The 19,593-nt window shown below is 42.1% G+C and overlaps 1 protein-coding gene across 2 annotated transcripts; it reads right to left on the bottom strand.

Moving 5' to 3' along the window:
- Nucleotides 1-239: 239 nt before the first annotated feature.
- TMEM130 (transmembrane protein 130) lies at nucleotides 240-19,484 on the bottom strand. 2 transcript variants are annotated; one of them, XM_048865687.2, is made up of 8 exons: nucleotides 19,232-19,484; nucleotides 13,979-14,281; nucleotides 10,760-10,931; nucleotides 9,665-9,834; nucleotides 8,131-8,215; nucleotides 2,992-3,194; nucleotides 1,209-1,321; nucleotides 240-629 (listed from the first exon to the last, which is right to left on the bottom strand). In XM_048865687.2, exons 2-8 carry the CDS (start codon nucleotides 14,202-14,204, stop codon nucleotides 441-443), a joined length of 1,158 nt encoding a protein of 385 aa, XP_048721644.2. In that variant the 5' UTR covers nucleotides 14,205-14,281; nucleotides 19,232-19,484; the 3' UTR covers nucleotides 240-440. The 2 variants fall into 2 exon arrangements, with proteins under 2 accessions (XP_048721644.2, XP_048721642.2); XM_048865685.2 differs by lacking the exon at nucleotides 19,232-19,484 and adding an exon at nucleotides 17,914-19,216.
- Between the last annotated feature and the right edge of the window lie 109 nt (nucleotides 19,485-19,593).

Here is a 19,593-nt window from a genome sequence, read left to right as displayed (position 1 = left end):
CTCCTGGTAAACTGAATGCTGTACAGCTGTGAAAAAAGAGAAAAGCACTTTTTTGTCTTGAGCGTTTCCATCTTTGAAACAAACAGCATTGAGATGGGAGTGAAAGCCAGACAAATTACAAAGGAGAGTGGATTTGGCAAACATCTGCACATAAAATAATCCCTCATAGGAATAACATACTGCATTTAAATGATTCGGCAATGCTCTCTACTGTAAGATATACACTTGTGTAATTCAAATATGCGAAGCCACTTTTATTGTGGATCAGGCTCTTTCCTTTTAAATTACACTATGAAGTACTCTTTAGCATTGGGCCAAATAAGTAGTTAATCTCTCTATTACCAGCAAAAATAAACCATCCATGCAGCACTTGGCTTTTAACTCATCATAAGAGAAAAGTTAAGGTCAGCAGTTAACGTAACCAAATGAAGCTGTGTTCTTCACACTGTGTAAGTTTTGACTGGCTTGTACAAAGGATGGAGGAGTCTGTGGCTCTCCCTGACGGTCTCCCAATATTCTTGAGGTGGCTGAAGGAAACAGGACCTGCAGCATATTCGACCGCAACTTGACTCAGAATCAGGAGGAGAGGGATTTTTGTCAGACAGAGGAGAAAAATCGAAGTCAGCTACCTGGAAAGAACATCAAAGAGGGGAGGTCACTTCCAAATCTAGGACTACTCTAGCAAGTGAAAAATCAGAAATGGAGCCAGAGTCAGTTTCTCTCTTAACAGGCCTATTATTTATATTGTGGTACTGTCCAAAATGTTAGTTGCTTTCTAAATATCTAGGAAGATATGGTCTCTGATCCTAGCAGTCCCCTCTCTCAGCACAAGAAAATATTGGACAATATTAATGGAAATTCAATTTTAAATGGATTTCCTACTAGAATTTGCACTGCAGCCTGAATCAAATAAGGACAAAGAGCCATGCCATGTGACTTAAATGACCGCTTACAAAGCTCAAATTTCTAATAGTGAATTCATGCAACAAACTGCTGTGGAATGAACTACAGACCGAGAATAATTTGGTGAAACTATTCAGTGAATAATTTCAAATATAGCTGAGAAAATCACCTTCTGTTTGTGGGCAATCTGCAACCAGGAAAAAGAGAAACAACAACAAAAAAAGTGGTGGTGGGGGGGAATAGAAATTCATCCAGTGACTTGTTCTGAATTATTTGCCCAGCGCAAAGCAACACGACCCCTGTACCTCCACAAGATCCTTCTGTTGTGAGCTGCTTCGGAAGGTCGTGTATATAACAAATCCCAGCATCACTGAAATCAGGGCAATACATGGCAGGGCGAAGAAAGCCGGGTGAATACCTGGGGAAAGAGCACAAGGGAATGTGTCCAGTATAATATAATGCACTGAGACCAGGCCATTCTAGGTGAAGAAACTTCAAGACTGTGTAGAATGAAAGAGCAACATGCCCTTGGGCACAGCTTATTCTCCCCAAAACACTATTTTTTTAAAAAGCAAATTGCACAGCTGTATTTGAATAGTTTGGTGTATGCTAGATTGTTTTCAATTCTTTGAAACCAGCCTTCACTTTGCCAAATATACTTCCTCTTCCTCCCTCTGCAACCATGTAGCATTTTAAGCATACTTGTGACTACACAGGGGATACAAAGAGTCCTTGAAGCTGCTCTAAAGTAGGCATCTGAAGACTTCCCAAGCTCTTCCCTGAACCTGCCCTAAGTTACGCCAAGAGTTGAATCAGTCCTTTGCTGACCGAAAAAGTGCAGAAACAGGAGACAGAAAAGTGAAATAAAGTTTCCCTTGGTCTCTCCTCACCTCCAGGTGTGCAGAGCATTGAGCCCAGAGAAGTAGAGGAAAAGAGAATACACAGGCTAATCAGAAAATCCATATGCTAAGGCAGGGAGAGATTCCACCGAGCAAGCCTGCTTTGTAAATATATTCTACCTATTCTGTCCCCTAGTGCATGAAGTAAAGCAGATGATATCAGAACAAACCTCACATGTGGCTGGTAAATCTTCTTAATGCGGTTGCCTGGATTCTGAACAGACCATGGGATTCTGCACCTTTAACCTCTAGGCCCCTGGTTCAAATCCAGCCTAAATTTTGTAGCAACCAAAAGTAATTCCCATCTGCTAGCTGTCCGGCAGCTTCAGTGAAATGAGGCGGTGGTCTAAGTCACAGGTCTATTCGACAGGTGCTCGCATCATTACAGCTGGCACTTTTGCTGGCTAGCTCAGGCCAGTGACTGAGGACCAGAATGGGGCCAGCCCTTATGAGAGAACAGGGTGGTGGCGTGGGAGGTTGTAAAGGTCCTTTTCTTCTCCCCTTGCATGGTCTGCACAAAGGCCAGGTGCATAGACAGCTCCTCAGTGGTTGTGTGCATGTTCTTGAGGTGAGCAGGAAAGAGGTGTGGCCAGGGCCCCTTTCACAAGCTTGGGGGATGGGTTGGCTTTGCAGCCCCCAGTGTGAGTCAGTGTCTTAAGGGCGATGGAAATTGAACTACCCTCTTACCCCTTCTCCTGAGAATTTTTAGGCATTCTCTCATCATTGCTCCAGCAGGCTGTCCTGGCCATGCTCTCTTCCCCACAGGGCACTGATCATTTGCTCAGTGCTGACCCCTTACAGATCTCTGAAAACTGGTTTCAGTTCTGGTTGCCCTGTCTCAAAAAGTGTATAACAGAGATTGAATGCATTTTGTACACAAGTCAGTTATCCTATGGAACTCACAAGGTACCACTGAGACTTAGTAGAATTTTAAAAAGGAGTTGAACATCAGTGTTCTGAGAGGAGATTTAAACACAAAAAAAGAACATATAACCTCCATGCTTCAGGGCATAAGCCAACTTCTAGGGCATAAACCAATTTAGGAAGAAACCATCTCTGGGCTGGTTATTCCATAATTGTCCACTAAGAAGCTTTTTGCACTGTCCTCTGAAGTTTTTGCTAGTGGCTACTGTCAAAGGCACATCTAATCTGAGCCAATATGGCAGTTCCTCTGTATCTCGAGTCTCACCTGTTGGCCACACTTTAATCGCATGGTACGTCTGCAACATGTTCACATCATTCTCCACTCTCACGCTGAGACAGTATTGTCCTGCATTACGAAAGATATGGCTCAAATTGTAGGAGGAGCCATTAATCACCACTAGATGGCACTTTTCCCCTTCAAGTGGAATACATTCAGCCTTTATGAGCCAACATAAGGTGAGTGGAGGGCTGAAATGACAAGGACAAAATTCAGCAGAGGCTTGTAAAAAATTATTTGAAATAGGAGTGCATGAATCATATAGATTAAATAGCACAGGAACTTTGAAAACATTGACGGTTGGTGAAAGCAGTAATATTACACTGAACTAATGCTATGACTAAGTAACTGTACACACATTTATCTACTGAACACTTAACACTTACATAGCCATGGATATTTTATATAGATCTGACCGCCAAATGCCTGACAGGCTAGTGGGGCAGACAGCTTTGTGTACACAACATGAATGACAGTTTCTGATTGCCTAGGCAAGAGCAGCAGGACTCACACACATCGCATCACAATTCAGCACTTACAATTGTAATGGCTTAGCCTACCTTTTGTTGGGAATAATGGACCAAAGTCTCAACAGGCACAAATCAGTGTTCCTCCCTCGACTTCAGTGGAAAGATACTGATTTACACCATTTGAAAATGTCCTACTACTCACAATGACTTTTCCCCAGTTCTGTTAATACATTAATGAATCCTCATTTCTGCAATAACATGAATTATTCTTATGCCAAAACATTGCGGGGAGTGGGGGGTGGGGATGAGGGAACGGGGGATGAACAGGGGCTGATGGAATAATTTTCAGCCTATGGGTTTTTGGCAAACATTGACTATTTGTCTTTTGTGCTGTGACACTGATCACCCAAATCATGTGGTATTGTTTTTGTGATGCTGGTAGACCAGGTGCCAGTTTTTGCCAAGTCTGTAGGCATCAGCTGAGCACTGACAGATTCAGAGCTGGAGACCAGACGTAGCTCACCTGTATGTTAGTGTTGTTGAAGACAGGTGTTAGACTTGTAAGGATGGGTTTAGTGTTTAGATTCTATAAAATGCTTGTAAGTTGCTGCATGCATTAATGCTACTTGCAGTGTCTGCATCCCATGCTATAAAGGTAATCTATAAGTTTTGCTTTATAATTGTAAAAATGCCAGCTCTGAACTTGTAAACTCAGACAGGAGGAGTGATTCCCCCCCCACTCATGAAGGAGAACTATCAAGACTAAGGCTGTGAAAAAACACCCCCCTGAGCAACAAAAGTTTTAGTGCTGAAAAGCACCAGTATAGACAGCGTGATAAAGCTACCACTTCATTTGGGGTAGTAAAAATCAGAGATCTCCAAGGTCAACCTGGTTTAGCCCTAACAGACATTCAGTGGACAGATTACTACATCTCTGTCATCTTTGGAAACCACAGACTGTAACTCATTTATGTCTACATGTTGCCTGCTTTAACCTGTAAATAACTCATTTCTTTTTCTTACTTAATAAATCCTTAGTTAGTTTACTATAGGATTGGCTACAAATGTTGTCTTTGGTGTGAGCTCTGAGGTAGAAATTGACCTGGGGTAAGTGATTGATCACTTGCAACTGGGAGCAACCTGAATATTTTGTGACCTTTGGTGTAAGTGACCATTTATCCCTAAGTCCAGCTTGCCTGGGTGGCAAGATAGACTGGAGTGCCCAAGGGGCCTGCCTGTGTCTTCATGGTAAGACTGGTATAGTACTTCAGGAGTTCACATTTGTTACTAGATTGGTGAAATCTAATTATAGAACATACCACAAGTTTGGGGTGTCTGCCCTGCTTTTTGACAGTCTGCCCTGAGGCGGCACTCATGATTGTGAATCATTCCACACAGAGTGACAGTTTTTGCTTGGTTGACTGTAAATTTTGAGACCGGATAATAAGTAAACTTCTGTTACTATTTTTTTGGATGAATAATCATTTGGGCTAAAATCTGTGAATTCACAAATGTTTTCCTGAATACCGGGCAGCTGTCTGAATAGACATGAATAATATGATACTATTATTAATAGAAAACTAAACTTTGATTCCTTTATTTCTTTATGAAAATTTGTTATGATCAGGTTGTTTTGTTTGTTTGTAAGTCAGTTCCACTTACCATTATGAAATGCTGTAAACATCTAAGAAATGTATTTTAAAAATTGAAAACCACCAGGACTCCTAAAGTATTTGGTGTTGGCCACATTCAGAGATGGGATACTGGACTAGAGTGACCTTGGGTGTGATCCAGTCTGGAAATTCCTATGTTCCTAACTTTTAGTCATAATTCAACCCTAGCAATGAGGTCAGAGAATAGAATTCATATGTAAACATCCTGCACACAAACAGAAGTGGATGTCTATTATCATTTTCATCACTTTCATGGTATGCTACATAATTAGCCTTTCCTTGATCATCATCATCATCACATTTCACAGCCAAGACTGAAAAGGAATCCCCTCTAGATACTGGAGGGGAAAAACTTGTTCCACAGCCTGAAGATATACCTTGGGGTCCAATCCTGCATTCCTTCTTATCCAAAACACCCATTCATTTTGGAAGCTTTGGGTCCTTTGGCCTGTTTGGTTTTATCGGAGCTTACAAACTAAGCAGGACCCAGAAGCACTCTGATAGAAAACCTTCAAAGGAAACCCAAGATGCTGCAAGAAGTGGTGCTGGCGATGCATAATAGGTGCATGTCTCCTTGAACAATGCGCCAGGGGTACTGCCTTTCGGATTAAATGCGAAACTGAGGTCCAAACTGTCTGTGGTGATTAACGATCTCATGTGGTTTTTAACAAAAGTAGGAGTATTAATCGTAGAGCCCAGGCCAAATTGCACCTTGCCGGATTACATTCTCCATACCTAGATGCTCCTGCAGTTTTATCTAGACAGAAACTGTCTTCATGTCACATAGGAAGTGAAAACTCTTACTGTCTCCAGATAAAACTGCAGGAGCAGCTAGGTATATAGAATGTAATCAGGTTCCAATCCTTTGTGCTCCAATCCTTTGAGGTGCTGAGTGCCCTCAACCACCACTGACTTGCACGGGATGGTTAGCACCTCACAGGATTAGGTCCTTTAACACCTGTTTCATTCCACCCCTCATGTATCTGGATTTCAGGGGCAAGTGAAAGGATCTTCACAAGGGTACATAGGAACTTTAGGAATAGTTGGCATGAAAGGTGCTGGAAAGGTAAAACGGTATTATAACGGTACTATTTTTCATCCCTTCCTCAACTAAGGCAAGCAGAAATGGACTTCATTCCCAGAGGTCAGAAAATGTTATTTTTCTTGTTCCATGGACAATAAGAGAGGTCAATGTCTGTGATTCTGTGACACACCCAGGGTTTTCATGTGTGTTCTCTGCTCATAAAAAGACCATACAAGAGCAACAGATGAGCTCAACACAACTATTTGGATTAAAGGCTTGGCAAAAGTAAATAAAGCTTGTAAATCACAGCATCGTCTTAAAGCAATGTCAGAAAGCTCTTTATTTGCTAGAAATACATCAACGTACACCACCATTTCCACAATGTTTTGGCCATACAGCTTTTTGCTGTGTTTTGCTTGTGCTCTTTATTTACATTTTTCAGACCTTTGCGCTACATGGTTCTGCAGAGGCTCATCTGCTGCTCTCTGGACTTCAATTCTGATGATAAACTTAGCCTTTCTTGATCCTTTTTATCAACATCCACTCCTCCAACCCTGCAGCACATTCATTGCTGAGTGAAGAAATCAGTTTGTGCGTGGCTCACTTTGAGTTCTGCTTCTGTCATAAAAATCCCATCCCTTAGGCCAGATTTTAACTAGACCAGTTTATTTATCACCCATATTCTTTTGAACATGTTGGTGCTATTTCTTCCACTAGAGTTTAAGGTTTGATTGGGTTGTTCATTCTAAAACCCGGTTTCAGGGGTCTAAAATTCACCTACCAAACAATTTTTACAATTTATGTTAATTTGCACGCAATGTAGGCCCTGCACCTGAAAATGTGTAAGCCCATGAATAGCTCAAGAGCAGTCCTGCTTGATTCAACAGAGGATGACTTATGTGCAGGCAAATTACCAGTGATGTCCTGGTGTCACAAAGTTTGGGCACCTGGCAGGAGCCTTACATACACCTGTACTCGTGCTACTGTCCTCCATTTGCAATGCACACAGCAAGGCTGTATCAACCCAGCCAGCTCTCACAGGCAGGCCTGGCAAGCCTCACTCACTGGGAGGAAGACTTATTGCTGTGGGATAAATTTTAAGCCAGCGTTTGTTCAGTATCTCTCTCTGCTGATGAAGGATTTTGTTACGTGTTTCAACAAGACATTTCAAAACTCCTTCCCTATCTGAAAAGACCTTCTTCACTCAGACTGTCACACAGCTTGACAGAGCATCTGCAAGGCTAAACTTGTGTGTGCCACTCTCGTGTTCCTATAGCCTTGAACCTTTAGTCCCAATGCACCACTAAATGCACCAAAGTGGTGCATTGGGAAGAGGGCCGAGACCAACCGCTGCACTGTAATCTTTCTCTCCCCCCCAGAACCAGCTGTCTTTGGCTAACTTCTTCACTACTATCCAGTACTTTCGCATGCAGATGACATTTTCACTCCTCCCCTTCTGGGTCTACTGCCGCTCAGACTCTTCTTGCCTGCTGCTGTTACCTGGCTGAAACAGCATCCTAAACTTACCACCCCCTAGTGTCAGCCCTGGTATGTCTACTGGTTAGTGTGCCCTACATGCGGTGTGCAGGTTTCTTAGTGATAGGGATCAACGAGAAAGAAAAGTCCAGAGCACAGTTTAAAAAGCCCCTTATTTTCCTTCCTTTTTTCTGCTCTCTGTTTCTCTTCTTATTGTCCTCTTTGATCTTCATTAACATTTGTGTTGTGTGTAAAGCACTTGGGGATTCGCTGCAGAGAAGTGCAGTTTATTAATATTCTACATTCCTGCAACCTATTGCAGTATGAGAGATTTTTAGAGTCACGAACAAGTAATGTGCAGTAATAACTTGTTCATAGAAAATATATCTTTCTAGGGATCAGTTCTGTAGCATGCACCCTGGGGAAATCAGAAGGAAAAAAACAACAATTTTTTTATAGCAAGGGATATTTGTGTGTTACTTACCTGCCATTGATATGTAGAGATAAACTTAAGTTTTCCATTACACGAGTCTCTCTGGAGCCTATGACATTTATACTTTTAACACCATCTGAAAAGAACAGTGTGACAGTCATGAAACTGTGGCTTTAAAATCAAAAACAATTTCTTGTTTTACCATGAAAGTTTAATTTTTATGCACTTTTCTATGCTTTCTTATTTTAGTCACATCAGAGATATTTATTTATTATTATTATTTCTTTTGCTAATAAATAGAATAGCTTCAGGTCAACTAGTATGTTTTGTCAGTTATCTTTAAAAATTACAATTGATCATTTTTATTTTTAGGCTTGGAAAGATTAGATTTCTATCAGTAAATGTTGATTATACCATATACACATAAACCAACAGAAAATTTCCATCAATGATAATTAAAATTTACAGATAGGCAAAGTAAGAAAAGTGCTGCCTGAAAAAATATTAGAGTTTGATTTTAGGATATTTACTTTGTATATTTAGACAATGTGATGTTGACAATTTGTGTTTTAACCGTTACAAGCATTAGGTTTTTGAATCTCAACATCTACTGTCATTAAATAATTATGGTCCGACCCCACCATTGTCTGTACCTCCCCCCAATAATTTCCTGCATCTGTGAAAATGTAAATCTTTGAAAATCTAAAAAAAATGCTTAACAATAAACATTGATATTATCTGCTGAAATTATCAAAAAATAAAAATAGAATTCTGCCAAGCCTAATTTCATGCATTTATGAATTGCCCTTTGCTATGGCCTCTGGGTGCCAAAGCAAACATAAACTAGCCTCATGTAGAGCTAATCAATATAATTAATGTAAATAGAGCCATTACACAATTTTTAAAATAATGATTACAAATACAAATTATTTTTGTAAGGTTTAAATTTTGCATATTTTTTTTAGCACAAAATGTATTTGAAAATTTTCATTTACTAAAAACCAGGTTTTTGATACATGAAAATCTTTAATAATGGTTATGATTAAAAACTGCAGATTAGAAACCTTATAAATAATTTAATTAAAAATGAAAAATTTAGAAAATGACAAGTTTTTCACTGAGTGTTTTCTTTTAAAAAGGGCTGTTTTGATAATAATAAAACTGGTCATTTGAAGAAAAACCTGAAAAGCTCTGTTAATAAACTATAGGTCTGATACAATGCTTTATAAAAGATCTCCATATTCTGTTTAATTATCATGCTCAATTTATGGTCTAGACTAGGGATCGGTTTGCCGTCCCCGGCCAATGGGGGCTGCGGGAAGTGGCTGCCAGCACATCCCTTGGCCCGTGCCGCTTCCTGCAGCCCCTACTGACTGGGGACGGTGAACTGCGGCCAGTTGGAGCTGCGATCGGCCGAACCTGCGGACGCTGCAGGTAAACAAACCGTCCCGGCCCGCCAGTGGATTTCCCTGACGGGCCGCATGCCAAAGGTTGCCGATCCCTGGTCTAGACACTACATTATACTACAGCTTGTGCAACAATACAGGAAGTTCTATTTTGTGCATCCAACACCATTTATAATTACCCAGCAACTCCAACTCGGTGGTGAAATCTCCCATTTTCTGCACAATCTTTCTTTCATGTGTAGCACTCTCAATTTGCTCCCATTCAGCTACAACTTTGAGATGTACCTTGCAATTCCCTGCTGTAGAATAATTATAGTAGACAAAGGGTTCTTCAGTTACCAGCTGAGTTCTATGGGTAGCATGAAAAGATTTAGAATCAGCATCACCTCTGTTTAGAAACTGTTTGCATCAGACATTTTAGATACATGAAGGTCTGAGTCTTTGTTACACTAATAAAAATCAGGACTAACTCCCCAGAAGTTCATGGAGTTATACTTATGTCAAACTGGTGAAAGTGATATCAGAATTAGGTCCACCAGTATGCTTTTCTTACTTTGTTTAAGTTTTTCAAGGAAAACAATGGCACAATCATCCCTAAATATCATTAATGGGTCAGAATTAGAAAGGGTGATAATGATCTAATATTTCTTTTATTACAGTCATTAAAGAAGGGGTGCCACCAGAAAACTAAATTTTTTAGTAAAAGAATATGGGCCACTATTTACAAAAATCAAACCTGAAATGTACGCTCACACACATTCATGCCAGAAGTGCTTATGCACTCATCCAATCAGAGAATAGAAACAGTACCATGTGACTATCTAAGGTATTTATAGATGACCAGTCATTGTCATATCTAGTTACTGTTCAATAACAACCGAGGAAAAGAATACAATTGAATATTCAAATTTATTTAAAATGAGAAAATTTCAATCTGCTCATGGAGATTCTGTAAGCAGAAAAACATGCTCAAGTCATTAACTATATTATTTACTATGAATTATTCGTTCAGCTCTATGTATTTGCACTAGCATACCCTCTCTAACTAAACATGGACTTTAACCTAAAAACACCCCTGCGTTTTGGGGAAGCTCAGCACACATGAGCACCTGAGCATCACAATGAAACTTGGAGACAGATCCTCGGCCAAAGCTTATTTTTAACTGTTTGTGAGCTTCTAGACTCTCTGAAGATTGTGAGTGTAGGAGTGTGTTACACATCCTTACCAGAAGCATCTGGAGCCTTTGCATAAATAAACAAACAACTGGACATACCCATCTCCGAAATCCCAGTTGTAGATGAATGATGCTGACTTGAAATAATTACTCGGATCATGCAGAAAGAAAGAAATCAGGGTCAGAGTGTCTGTGGCAGAACTCGAACCTTGTTCGACAAATGTTCTGTTGTCTTCTATTTGTGCAATGGTAAGATTCCCTACTATAAACTCTGCAGGAGAAGATGATAAAGGAAGAACAATGAGACTATATTTCACTTTCATAGCATTACTTACAAATCTCAAAGCCCTGTTTAAACATTAATTATTTTAATCTCTCAACATCCCTGTGAGGGTGGGTAAGCATTTTTATATCTATTTCACAGATTGGTAAATTTAGGTAAAGAGATTACATGATTTACGCAAGGTCACACAGCCTGCAATACAATCCAAGGGGGGAAATCTTGGCCCCATATAAGTCCAGAAAAGTTTTGCCATTGACTTTAATGGGACAATGATTTCACTACAGAAGTCCTGACTGCCTGTCTCTTGACCTAACCAATACACACTCTCTCTAAAACAAAGTATAGGAAAAGAAAATTTTAACTATTGTGAATGACTGACATGCTATACACAATCCCATAATGATTTAAAATACAGTTATACAATGTCAAGTGATTCTGTGCAAACAGCATAGTGAAGTTCGAAATTTCATGTCTCTCAGTGCTAATATCCTCATATTTGCTTGGTTTATAGGCTGAAAGATGTTCTAGGGCTATGTATACTGCATTTAAAAACCTGCCGCTGGCCTGTGCAAGCTGACTCATGCTGATAGGGCTCAGATTTGCGAAGCTGTTTAATTTCAGTGTAGACATTCGGGCTCGGACTGTGGCCTGAGCTCTGGGACCCTGCTAGGGTTGCCAATTTTGGTTGGATGTATTCATCACATGACATAATCTTTAATTAAAGATTAATCTTTATATCCTGGAGACTCCCGGCCAATCCTGGAGGGTTGGCAACCCTACTCCCACCTCACAGGGTCCTAGAGCTTGGGCTCCCACCTGAGCCCACATGTCTGCACTGCCATTAAGCAGCCCTGTGAACCTGAGTCATCTGGCATGGGCCAGCCACGGGTTTTTAACTGCAGTGCAACCTGTGATATAAGAAATTGGGCTGGAATCTCTCTAGATCATGCATAATCATGATGATCATATTCCAAGGGATAAGCTCATGATAGATAACGAGACAGATTAGACAGATCACCTGTAACATATTTTGCTATCCAGTAGCAGATTAGCCATTGGGACAATTGGGCAGTGTCCAGGGGCCCCGGCCAATTGGGGCGCTCCTAGGCTCCATGAACCCAGCGCTCCGAGAGGGGTTGGTATGTAGGGGCTTGCCCTGCTACCCCCACCCGCCTGGCACTCCTGTCAGGGAGCGGGGTTTGGGCCCCCACTTGCTCTGGCCCTAAGCTGCCTCTGCTGCTATCTTGTTAACAATTCTCTTGATCGGCAAACAAAGTTAGAATGAAACTCACTCTTCCAGACTGGGACTGACTCTGCAGAACTAACCGGAGACAAAACTAATACAGACTTATTTTTTATTCTGGAGCTTTTCCTTGGGCTCTACAAAGCCAGTGCCTGAGGGCCTGCTTGCTTGGGGAAACTAGCAAGGTAAAGGCGAATCTTAGCTTTCATAGGTTAAAAAGTTTCTCCTCCTTTTCCTTGTGAAGATAGCCTTGAAAACATAAGCCAATGGAACCTGAGGACCGAGGTTGAAAGGAATAAGCAGATGGGCTCTGCTTTGGCAGTAAGAGAAAGAGGACCGAAAGATCCTGTGCACGCATTCCAACGCATCGTGTAAGATGGCTTGGTTAAGTTTGAGGTATTTCTCAAAGAATGATCTCACTAACCCTCCCCAAAATGTTGTTCCCTGTGGCTAGTACTATGATCCTGATGGATGAGAATCGGTTATGTTTAGGGATGATGGAGAAAATCCTTTCACAGGCCCACCCAACAATCCTGAGGAGGGGTCCACTGGACAGTAAAATCAGATCATGTGACTCTAAATAGACACATGATCAGGTCTGTTGAGCGTGTAAGCTCTTTAGGGCAGGGACGTCGTCTGTTCTGTTTGTACGCTGCCTTGCATAATGGTCCATGACTGAGCTCTTGGGTGCTATGATAATCAGGGGTGAAAGTGGGCCAGTACGGTGTACCGGTAAAAAGTGGCTGCCGGTACTGGCCCGTACACAGCCGACGTTAAAGCTTAAGGACCCTGCTTAAAGCGCTGCCGCCTCAGCGCTTTACCATCGTTGCCCCTCCCCTCTCACCCCCGGGCTGCTGATGGTGGGGGCCAAAAGGAGCAGCTGCTGCGGGGCTGGCGATTTAAAAGGGCCCGAGGCTCTGGCTGCCGCTGCTGTAGCCCCGGGCCCTTAAAATCGCCGCTGGAACCCTGGGCGGTGTGGGCCAGACAGCGCAGAAGGGCTGGCTGGGGGACGCTGACCCGGGCCCCGCTCCTTCCGCCCGAGGCCCCGCCCCTTCCAGGGGCCTGGAGCCGGCCCCCGTACCGATAAGTGTTGAATGTTACTTTCACCCCTGACGATAATACAAATAATAACAGAAGTGATATTTTACATAGTCTCACTTGAGACTGTAGCCACGCCTTCAACTGTGATCCAGTGATAGTTATTCAAAATACTTTTATACAAAGTATAATAGCTCAACCATGCCAATGGCCTCATGTTATTCCTGCTTCAGTCATGACTTGTGCATAACTTGGATGTGACTGATAAAAGGGGAAACTTGTAGATTGCTGCTGCTGGAGGTCAGCTGAAGTTTGGAACTAGATATGCTGAGCCAGTGTCACAGCAACAATCTGAATCTTCAGGAATCTAGATTTCACAGAATAAAAATGGCCGATCCATACCGGGCTCACTCTAGCTTTTGTGAGCTACAACTAGCAGAAACATGTGAAGTACAACTGCTCAAACATGAGGTTTCTAGCATGGTTTCCTTGAGCAGTGGGCACAGGGATTTTTTTTGTAAGGGAGCATGTTACTGATTTTCTGTCTTAGGTAGTCTACAGCATGGTCTGGTGACCACAGCTCATGGCAAAAAATCTCTCTGTCCACCAGTCAAAGAAACTGTTCTAGAGCCCTGCTAGTAGAAGCCATGTTAAACATGGGTGTAGCTAGCACCATTCTGAATCCCAGAATACACAGCGCCTATCTCAGTGGAATGTGTGAAGACTTGAACGAACTGTTCTAAAGATATTTTACCTGTAACGTGAAGCATTGTGACGCTTTTGGCGATGGGCTGACATAACCAACAGTGTGTCTCAGTTGCCCAGACAGAAATGGGAAAGTCTCCAGAAAATTCACCAGTCACTGTAATCGTAGAGTTAAATCGCTGCTCTGATTTCTCAATCAAAGTCAGAGGGGTGAAAATCCAGTTAAAATGATAGGACTTTAGGTCACTAATGAATGCAACATCATCAGTCTTCATACTCAAGCTGGCCTGAATTGTAGCTTGAGCTCCCGTTGTGATGGGACCATTGTTGTTGATTTTCAGAACATACTGCACTGTAAAATCAGAAAACAAAAGTCGTTGTGTTTTATTTATTTATATATATATTCTCCCTCTGATCAAACATGTGAAAAAAGTCTTAACATGCTGTAATTATGTGGTTCTAGTGCCCAATGGCACGAAACACAGTCAGGTCTCTGAACAGGCTCTGCACCTTGGTATTTAAAAATATATGTATAAACATTATTCTCCTCTCTAGCTCCATGACTAGTTATATGTTATTTAGAATTACAATAATTAGCAATGAAAAACAAAAATTTTCATAGGAATGGGTCCTGGAAATGTTAAAAAATAGAGAGGGGCCCAAACCAAACTGCTAGATCAGAATACTCACAAAACTTTGGGGAAGTTTAGATCCAGATTTGGACCTTGCAGTTGGTTAAATAAAAGTGTATACACAGAAAAGGGGCCAAACGTATCTGTGAAGTAATAAAGCCTCCCCGGCTTTGTTTGACTTCTGAGATGTTAAAACAAATCCTTCCTGATAAGGGTCTGTTCCAAGATGTGCAAACTCCTTCCATTTTAGGATTATTTCTCTCTTTCTATGTCACCATGTACAAGCCTGAACACACTTTTTACACCAACTTTGTATGGTGGGGAGAAATAAAACCTTTGAGTAGTTAAGAAAAAGATTCTGTGCAGAGGAAATGCAGGCTTCAGAGATCAGCTGGGCCAAGCTCCCTTAAAGTAGTTTGTAATTTTAAAATATAGGGGCAAATTTAGTCCTGGTGGAAGCAGGCACAAACTTGGTCCAGATTTTTAAAGGTACGTGGGCGCCTAAAAATGCAGATAGGTGCCTAGCAGGAGTTTCAAAAGTGCCTACGTGGCTGACTCCCGTTGAAATCAATTGGAATTAGGCACCTAGGTGATTAGGAAAATTCCACTAGTTGCCTAAGTACCTCTGTACCTGCATTATAATTGTTGGTGTTTCAGCTTCTTATCACCAGGGCAGAATTTTTCTTATTGAAATGGGTTTGATGATTTGGTCTGGGGAAGTAATTACAGAGCCAGTCTCTGAATTTGAAACAAGACCAGTTTTACTTTAAGCCTATAAAAATAACAAGCATTATTCCATTGTGGCTTTTTCCGTGCAAGCCAAAAACTGAAGCATGCATGTTATATGGACATGCCAACTCTCACAAGTTTATTGTGAGAGAGGCGATCGCTACGTCAAATGAAGCCTCGCTCATGACCTTGTGACAGAACTCTCAAATCTCAGGATTGTTTTTCTACCCTGGCTGGGTGGGGCTCATTTTCAGCCTTGGGTGGCTGTTCCCCTAGCATTCTGGAAAGTGGGAGAGGGGACCCTACTGCAGCCCCCAGAGGCCTGGGAAGGGGGAAGAGGAGCAGAGGCGAGACTAGGAGGGCTACTATGGCCAGAGGGCAGCAGGAGGGCTGAAGTGAGGAGGTGAGGGGTGGTACGGTGGAGGTCTGTATTGATGGTGGGTTTTGAGCATATGGGGTGAGTGCTGGGAGGCTGAACTGAGGGTGCTGGGGGTCAATGGGGAAGGGGGCTGAACTGATGGGGTGGTGATAATGAGGACTGGGGAAGTGAACTGAGGGGGACTGAATTGTGGGGGTTGGGTGGGGAGAGAACCGATGGAGGACTGGGGCCGGGATTAAGTACTGGGTAGGTGATGGGCAGATGTGGGGGTGAGAGCTCCTGCAATAGGGGCCAAAATCACCTTATCCAGGCAGGTGGGAGAGTGGGCAATTGTTAAATGCACACACCCTGGGGATGGGCAAGGGGAGTTCAAAAACCAAGAGACTGACCTAAACAACACAATACCATCTTCTTTAAAATGTCACAATTTTGGCGGCCAATCTCATGATTTTTGAGGGTCCAACTCATAATTTTTTGTGTTTTGCAATTTGGCAATACTGTACAAGTTAATATCATAGTACTTCGCTCAGAGAATCCCTTTCCCCACCTGTATTCACTCTTCCTGCTAGTGTTGGGTCAGGCTTTTGTAGCCACAACTCCATTTCCTCCAACCACCTGCTTCATTTAAAAAAAATAATAAATAAAAAGACCACAACTCCAATGCAAAGAATAAATTTTGTGTGAGCGGATCTGATGCTGTTCTGCAGACCTCATCTTTATAAATAGAGTCATTGCTAGCTACACCCTTCCCTTAATCAGTGTTTTCCTGAGCACAGTTTTGGCTTGAAGATGTGTCCATAAAACCAGGTACGTGTTACAGGTTTAATCCCCTTATTTCCTTATTAAACCCAAGAAAAATACAAGTTTTTCCTTTAGCCTTATGTGTATGAAGGAGAACATACTTTTTTGTTTGTTTTTGGTCCTCCATTACTAACCTTTCCTCTCTCTACTTCTCCCAGCCTGGGAAAGAACCAGTCTAGGGCCCTAATGTAAAGGAAACATCCACAACCTAAATTGCATACGCTAGTGAAGGTTGGCCCTGTATTCCAGGGCAATGAGAAAGGGGGGGGGGGGGGGGGGGAAACCCAAGCCCTTGTGGAATGGCTGGGAGTAGAAAGAAACGTGGTGGTGCAAAACTGGAAAAACTGAACTCCTTCCTGATGCAGGTGACCTTTTAAAAGCCTAAATGGAGAGATGTCTCCTATTTCTCTATGAAAATTAGACTTAGCTCACTGTCCATTTTGCTGAAGCACAAATGGAGGAAAATAGCAGAAATCAGGGGAGGATATCAAAAAGACACTGGGGAGGGGTCTTATTGAAGTATGATAACTGAGCGAGAGGGGGGTTAAGTGACCAGCTCAAGGTCATACAGTGCATAAGTGGCAGAGTGGAGTATTTAACCCAGCTCTCCCGACTCACTTCTCCTCATACCATTTGATGTAAGATGCAACACATCAATGTTAGGAAGGAGCAAAGGGAGAGGCAGGCTATCTTAGTCATTTGTGACTCACTGGGTGCAATAGCAGTGAGGGAGCAGAGATGCTTTACTGCATCCCAATTAGGAAGGAAATCTAGAAGGGGGCTGACAGACTCATTCTTGTCTGAGATCCCTTCCTCCCAGATTTGCCAAGCCGCACCCTGAAGAGGAGGTGGGAGCTGAATGAGGTTTATGGCTTAAAAAGGGCAGTAGTAGCTGCACCTCCCTCCCCCCTTCTGATCCGTGAGAGAACTTGCTCATTATTGCCAGCCCCACGGGGAAGGTGTCCCTTGTGGGTACAGCTCCCTTCACACCTGCTCCAGCCATTCAAGCAGGATGAATGATTACACAATCCACTGCAGAACAGGAAAACAAAAAGTCTTCCTTATAAATAACCAGTGTTCAAGCTAGGAGGTTTAAACACATCTCCTTCAGTTTCAGAGTAGGGTTTTATCACTCTTCAGGGAAACAGAAACCTAGCACTGCAGAAATTAGCAATGGGAAAAAGATCTCTCATCTAATCTGTTCCCCTGCAAATGCAGGACTGTTTCCCTATGTAGGATAAATATGACACTGCAAACCTTGCTGCAAATGCAGGTAGAGCATTTATTTTCATGCAAACGCTAGGAATGCTAAGTTGCTTGGAGCTTGCCTGGAAATAAATGCTCATTCTGTGTTTACAGCAGCATAAGATTGCTTTTCAGGACTGCTTCTAATGACCCCTGGCTCATTAGCCCTGTATTGAGAAAGGAGTAGATCTACCTTACCTGCTGCTGACTTGAAATGGAAAAGGAACAGCACCATGCAAGTCACTTGGAGGATGCTCGAGGTGAAAAATACCAGGGCCATTTGTAGTCAGTGTGCCAAGAGAAAGCTGCTGCTGTCTGTTCAGCTCCGATAGCCAGACTTCATCTTCCAAGTGGGCTCGAATTTATCTTTATGCTGGGGAGGAGATGGGGAGCAAGCAGCCACTGCTGCTGTCCCCTAGAGGCAATGTAGGCGTACTGCACTGTCTAGTATTTTGTTTTGTTTTTTTATTTTCTCTGTACATTGTTTACTTGGCAAATCCTGGTTACACCTAACCAATTTAGAAAAATTCTTATTAGGTTTTGTTACGGGCATATTAGACACCTGTTTCAACCAACAGATTAGAAAAACGAGGCAGAGAAAATCCCTATCTGGGGTGCTAATGAAAAGCTCCTAGAGCTGCAAGAATTTTGAAAACAAAAATCAGTTTTCTGGTAATAGAATAAATGTATTGGTATGTTTGGCCATGTGTATCTTGCAGAATTTTGTATAAAACACTGTATAAAAATCTACAATAGACTGAAGCTGTGCAAGGCTTAATATCCCATTAGAAAACAGGTGAAGTACTCTGCCCATCTACTGTATCATATTCTTGATGGTTGAGGGAAAAAATGCCACCTTAAAAAATCTTCCCAAAACAGATGAGTGATGAATTTTTATGAGTCATACAGCTAATAATACAATACAAAGCAATAACATTTCAGGACCCATTCCTGCAAGCCCATAACTCTTTGAATGTAAGTAGACTCATTGAACAGACTGGGACTACTCCCATGCATCGTTACAAACACATGGGCGTTTGCAGGATAGTACCTTATTTTGTATTAGCTCTTTCATACAAACTGGGTGACAATAGGGTTTTGGAGAATCATAGGAGGCTGGGTAAGATGAGTTACTTTTAATAAAAGATATTTTATTGTAAAATAGTCCAAAGCATAGACTGAGAGAGATGAGCTCAGTACAAAATATGATATCCCGTTTAGTATTAACTGATTGTTGCAAATCAAGTTTCTGAACTTGACTAGTGCCTGGGAAATCTTCTCCCGCAACCCACCTTCCAATGTTTATACTCTATTCCCTTGTATTTTCTATTCTATACCCTGCTCATCACCATAGTAATCAAGAGCCACTGAATCAGCATAGCTGACTTTTCAAAAGAAACCATTGGGCAGAAACAAGTTTTGCCTCCTTAGCTAGGGTAGTTGCTGAAGTTTTTGCTTTCATTCAAATCCAGTTATTTGGTCCAGTCCAGTTCTGTGGAAGACTATATACAGGTACCTCGTCTGTGGATCTCCAAGCACTTCACACAAGGAGTGGGGTGGGATAAAACGTATTACCCACATTATAGACCAACAGGGTTTCACAGTAGTTGAGTTTCTGCGTGCTTAATTCAGCAGCAGGCTGTCAGCTTATCTGCCATCTCCTTTCTGCTCACGTTTTTAGGGGGAAAGCGTATTGTTTCCGATCCTTTGAAGCATCTTTCTTCTACATGTAAGGGATTTAGAGCCGGGAGAACACAGCGCCTTTCGTTTTTAACCTCCCCACTGTCCCCCTCTGTCACACAGTCTTGAGTCTGATGAAGTGGGTTTTAGCCCAGGAAAGCTTATGCCCAAATACAGGTGTTGGTCTCGAAGGTGCCA

Source organism: Caretta caretta, chromosome 10 (genome assembly GCF_965140235.1).
Source record: "Caretta caretta isolate rCarCar2 chromosome 10, rCarCar1.hap1, whole genome shotgun sequence".
Lineage (NCBI taxonomy): Eukaryota > Metazoa > Chordata > Testudines > Cheloniidae > Caretta > Caretta caretta.
This window is presented reverse-complemented; position numbering and strand designations above follow the sequence as displayed.

Coding starts and splice junctions, on each gene's coding strand:
- TMEM130 (XM_048865685.2), bottom strand. CDS start 17,995: ATGGCCCTGGTATTTTTCACCTCGAGCATCCTCCAAGTGACTTGCATG. Junction 3,195..8,130: donor TCTCTACATATCAATGGCAG/GTAAGTAACACA, acceptor TTGTCATTTCAG/CCCTCCACTCACCTTATGTT. Junction 1,322..2,991: donor GATTAAAGTGTGGCCAACAG/GTGAGACTCGAG, acceptor CTCTTTCCCCAG/GTATTCACCCGGCTTTCTTC.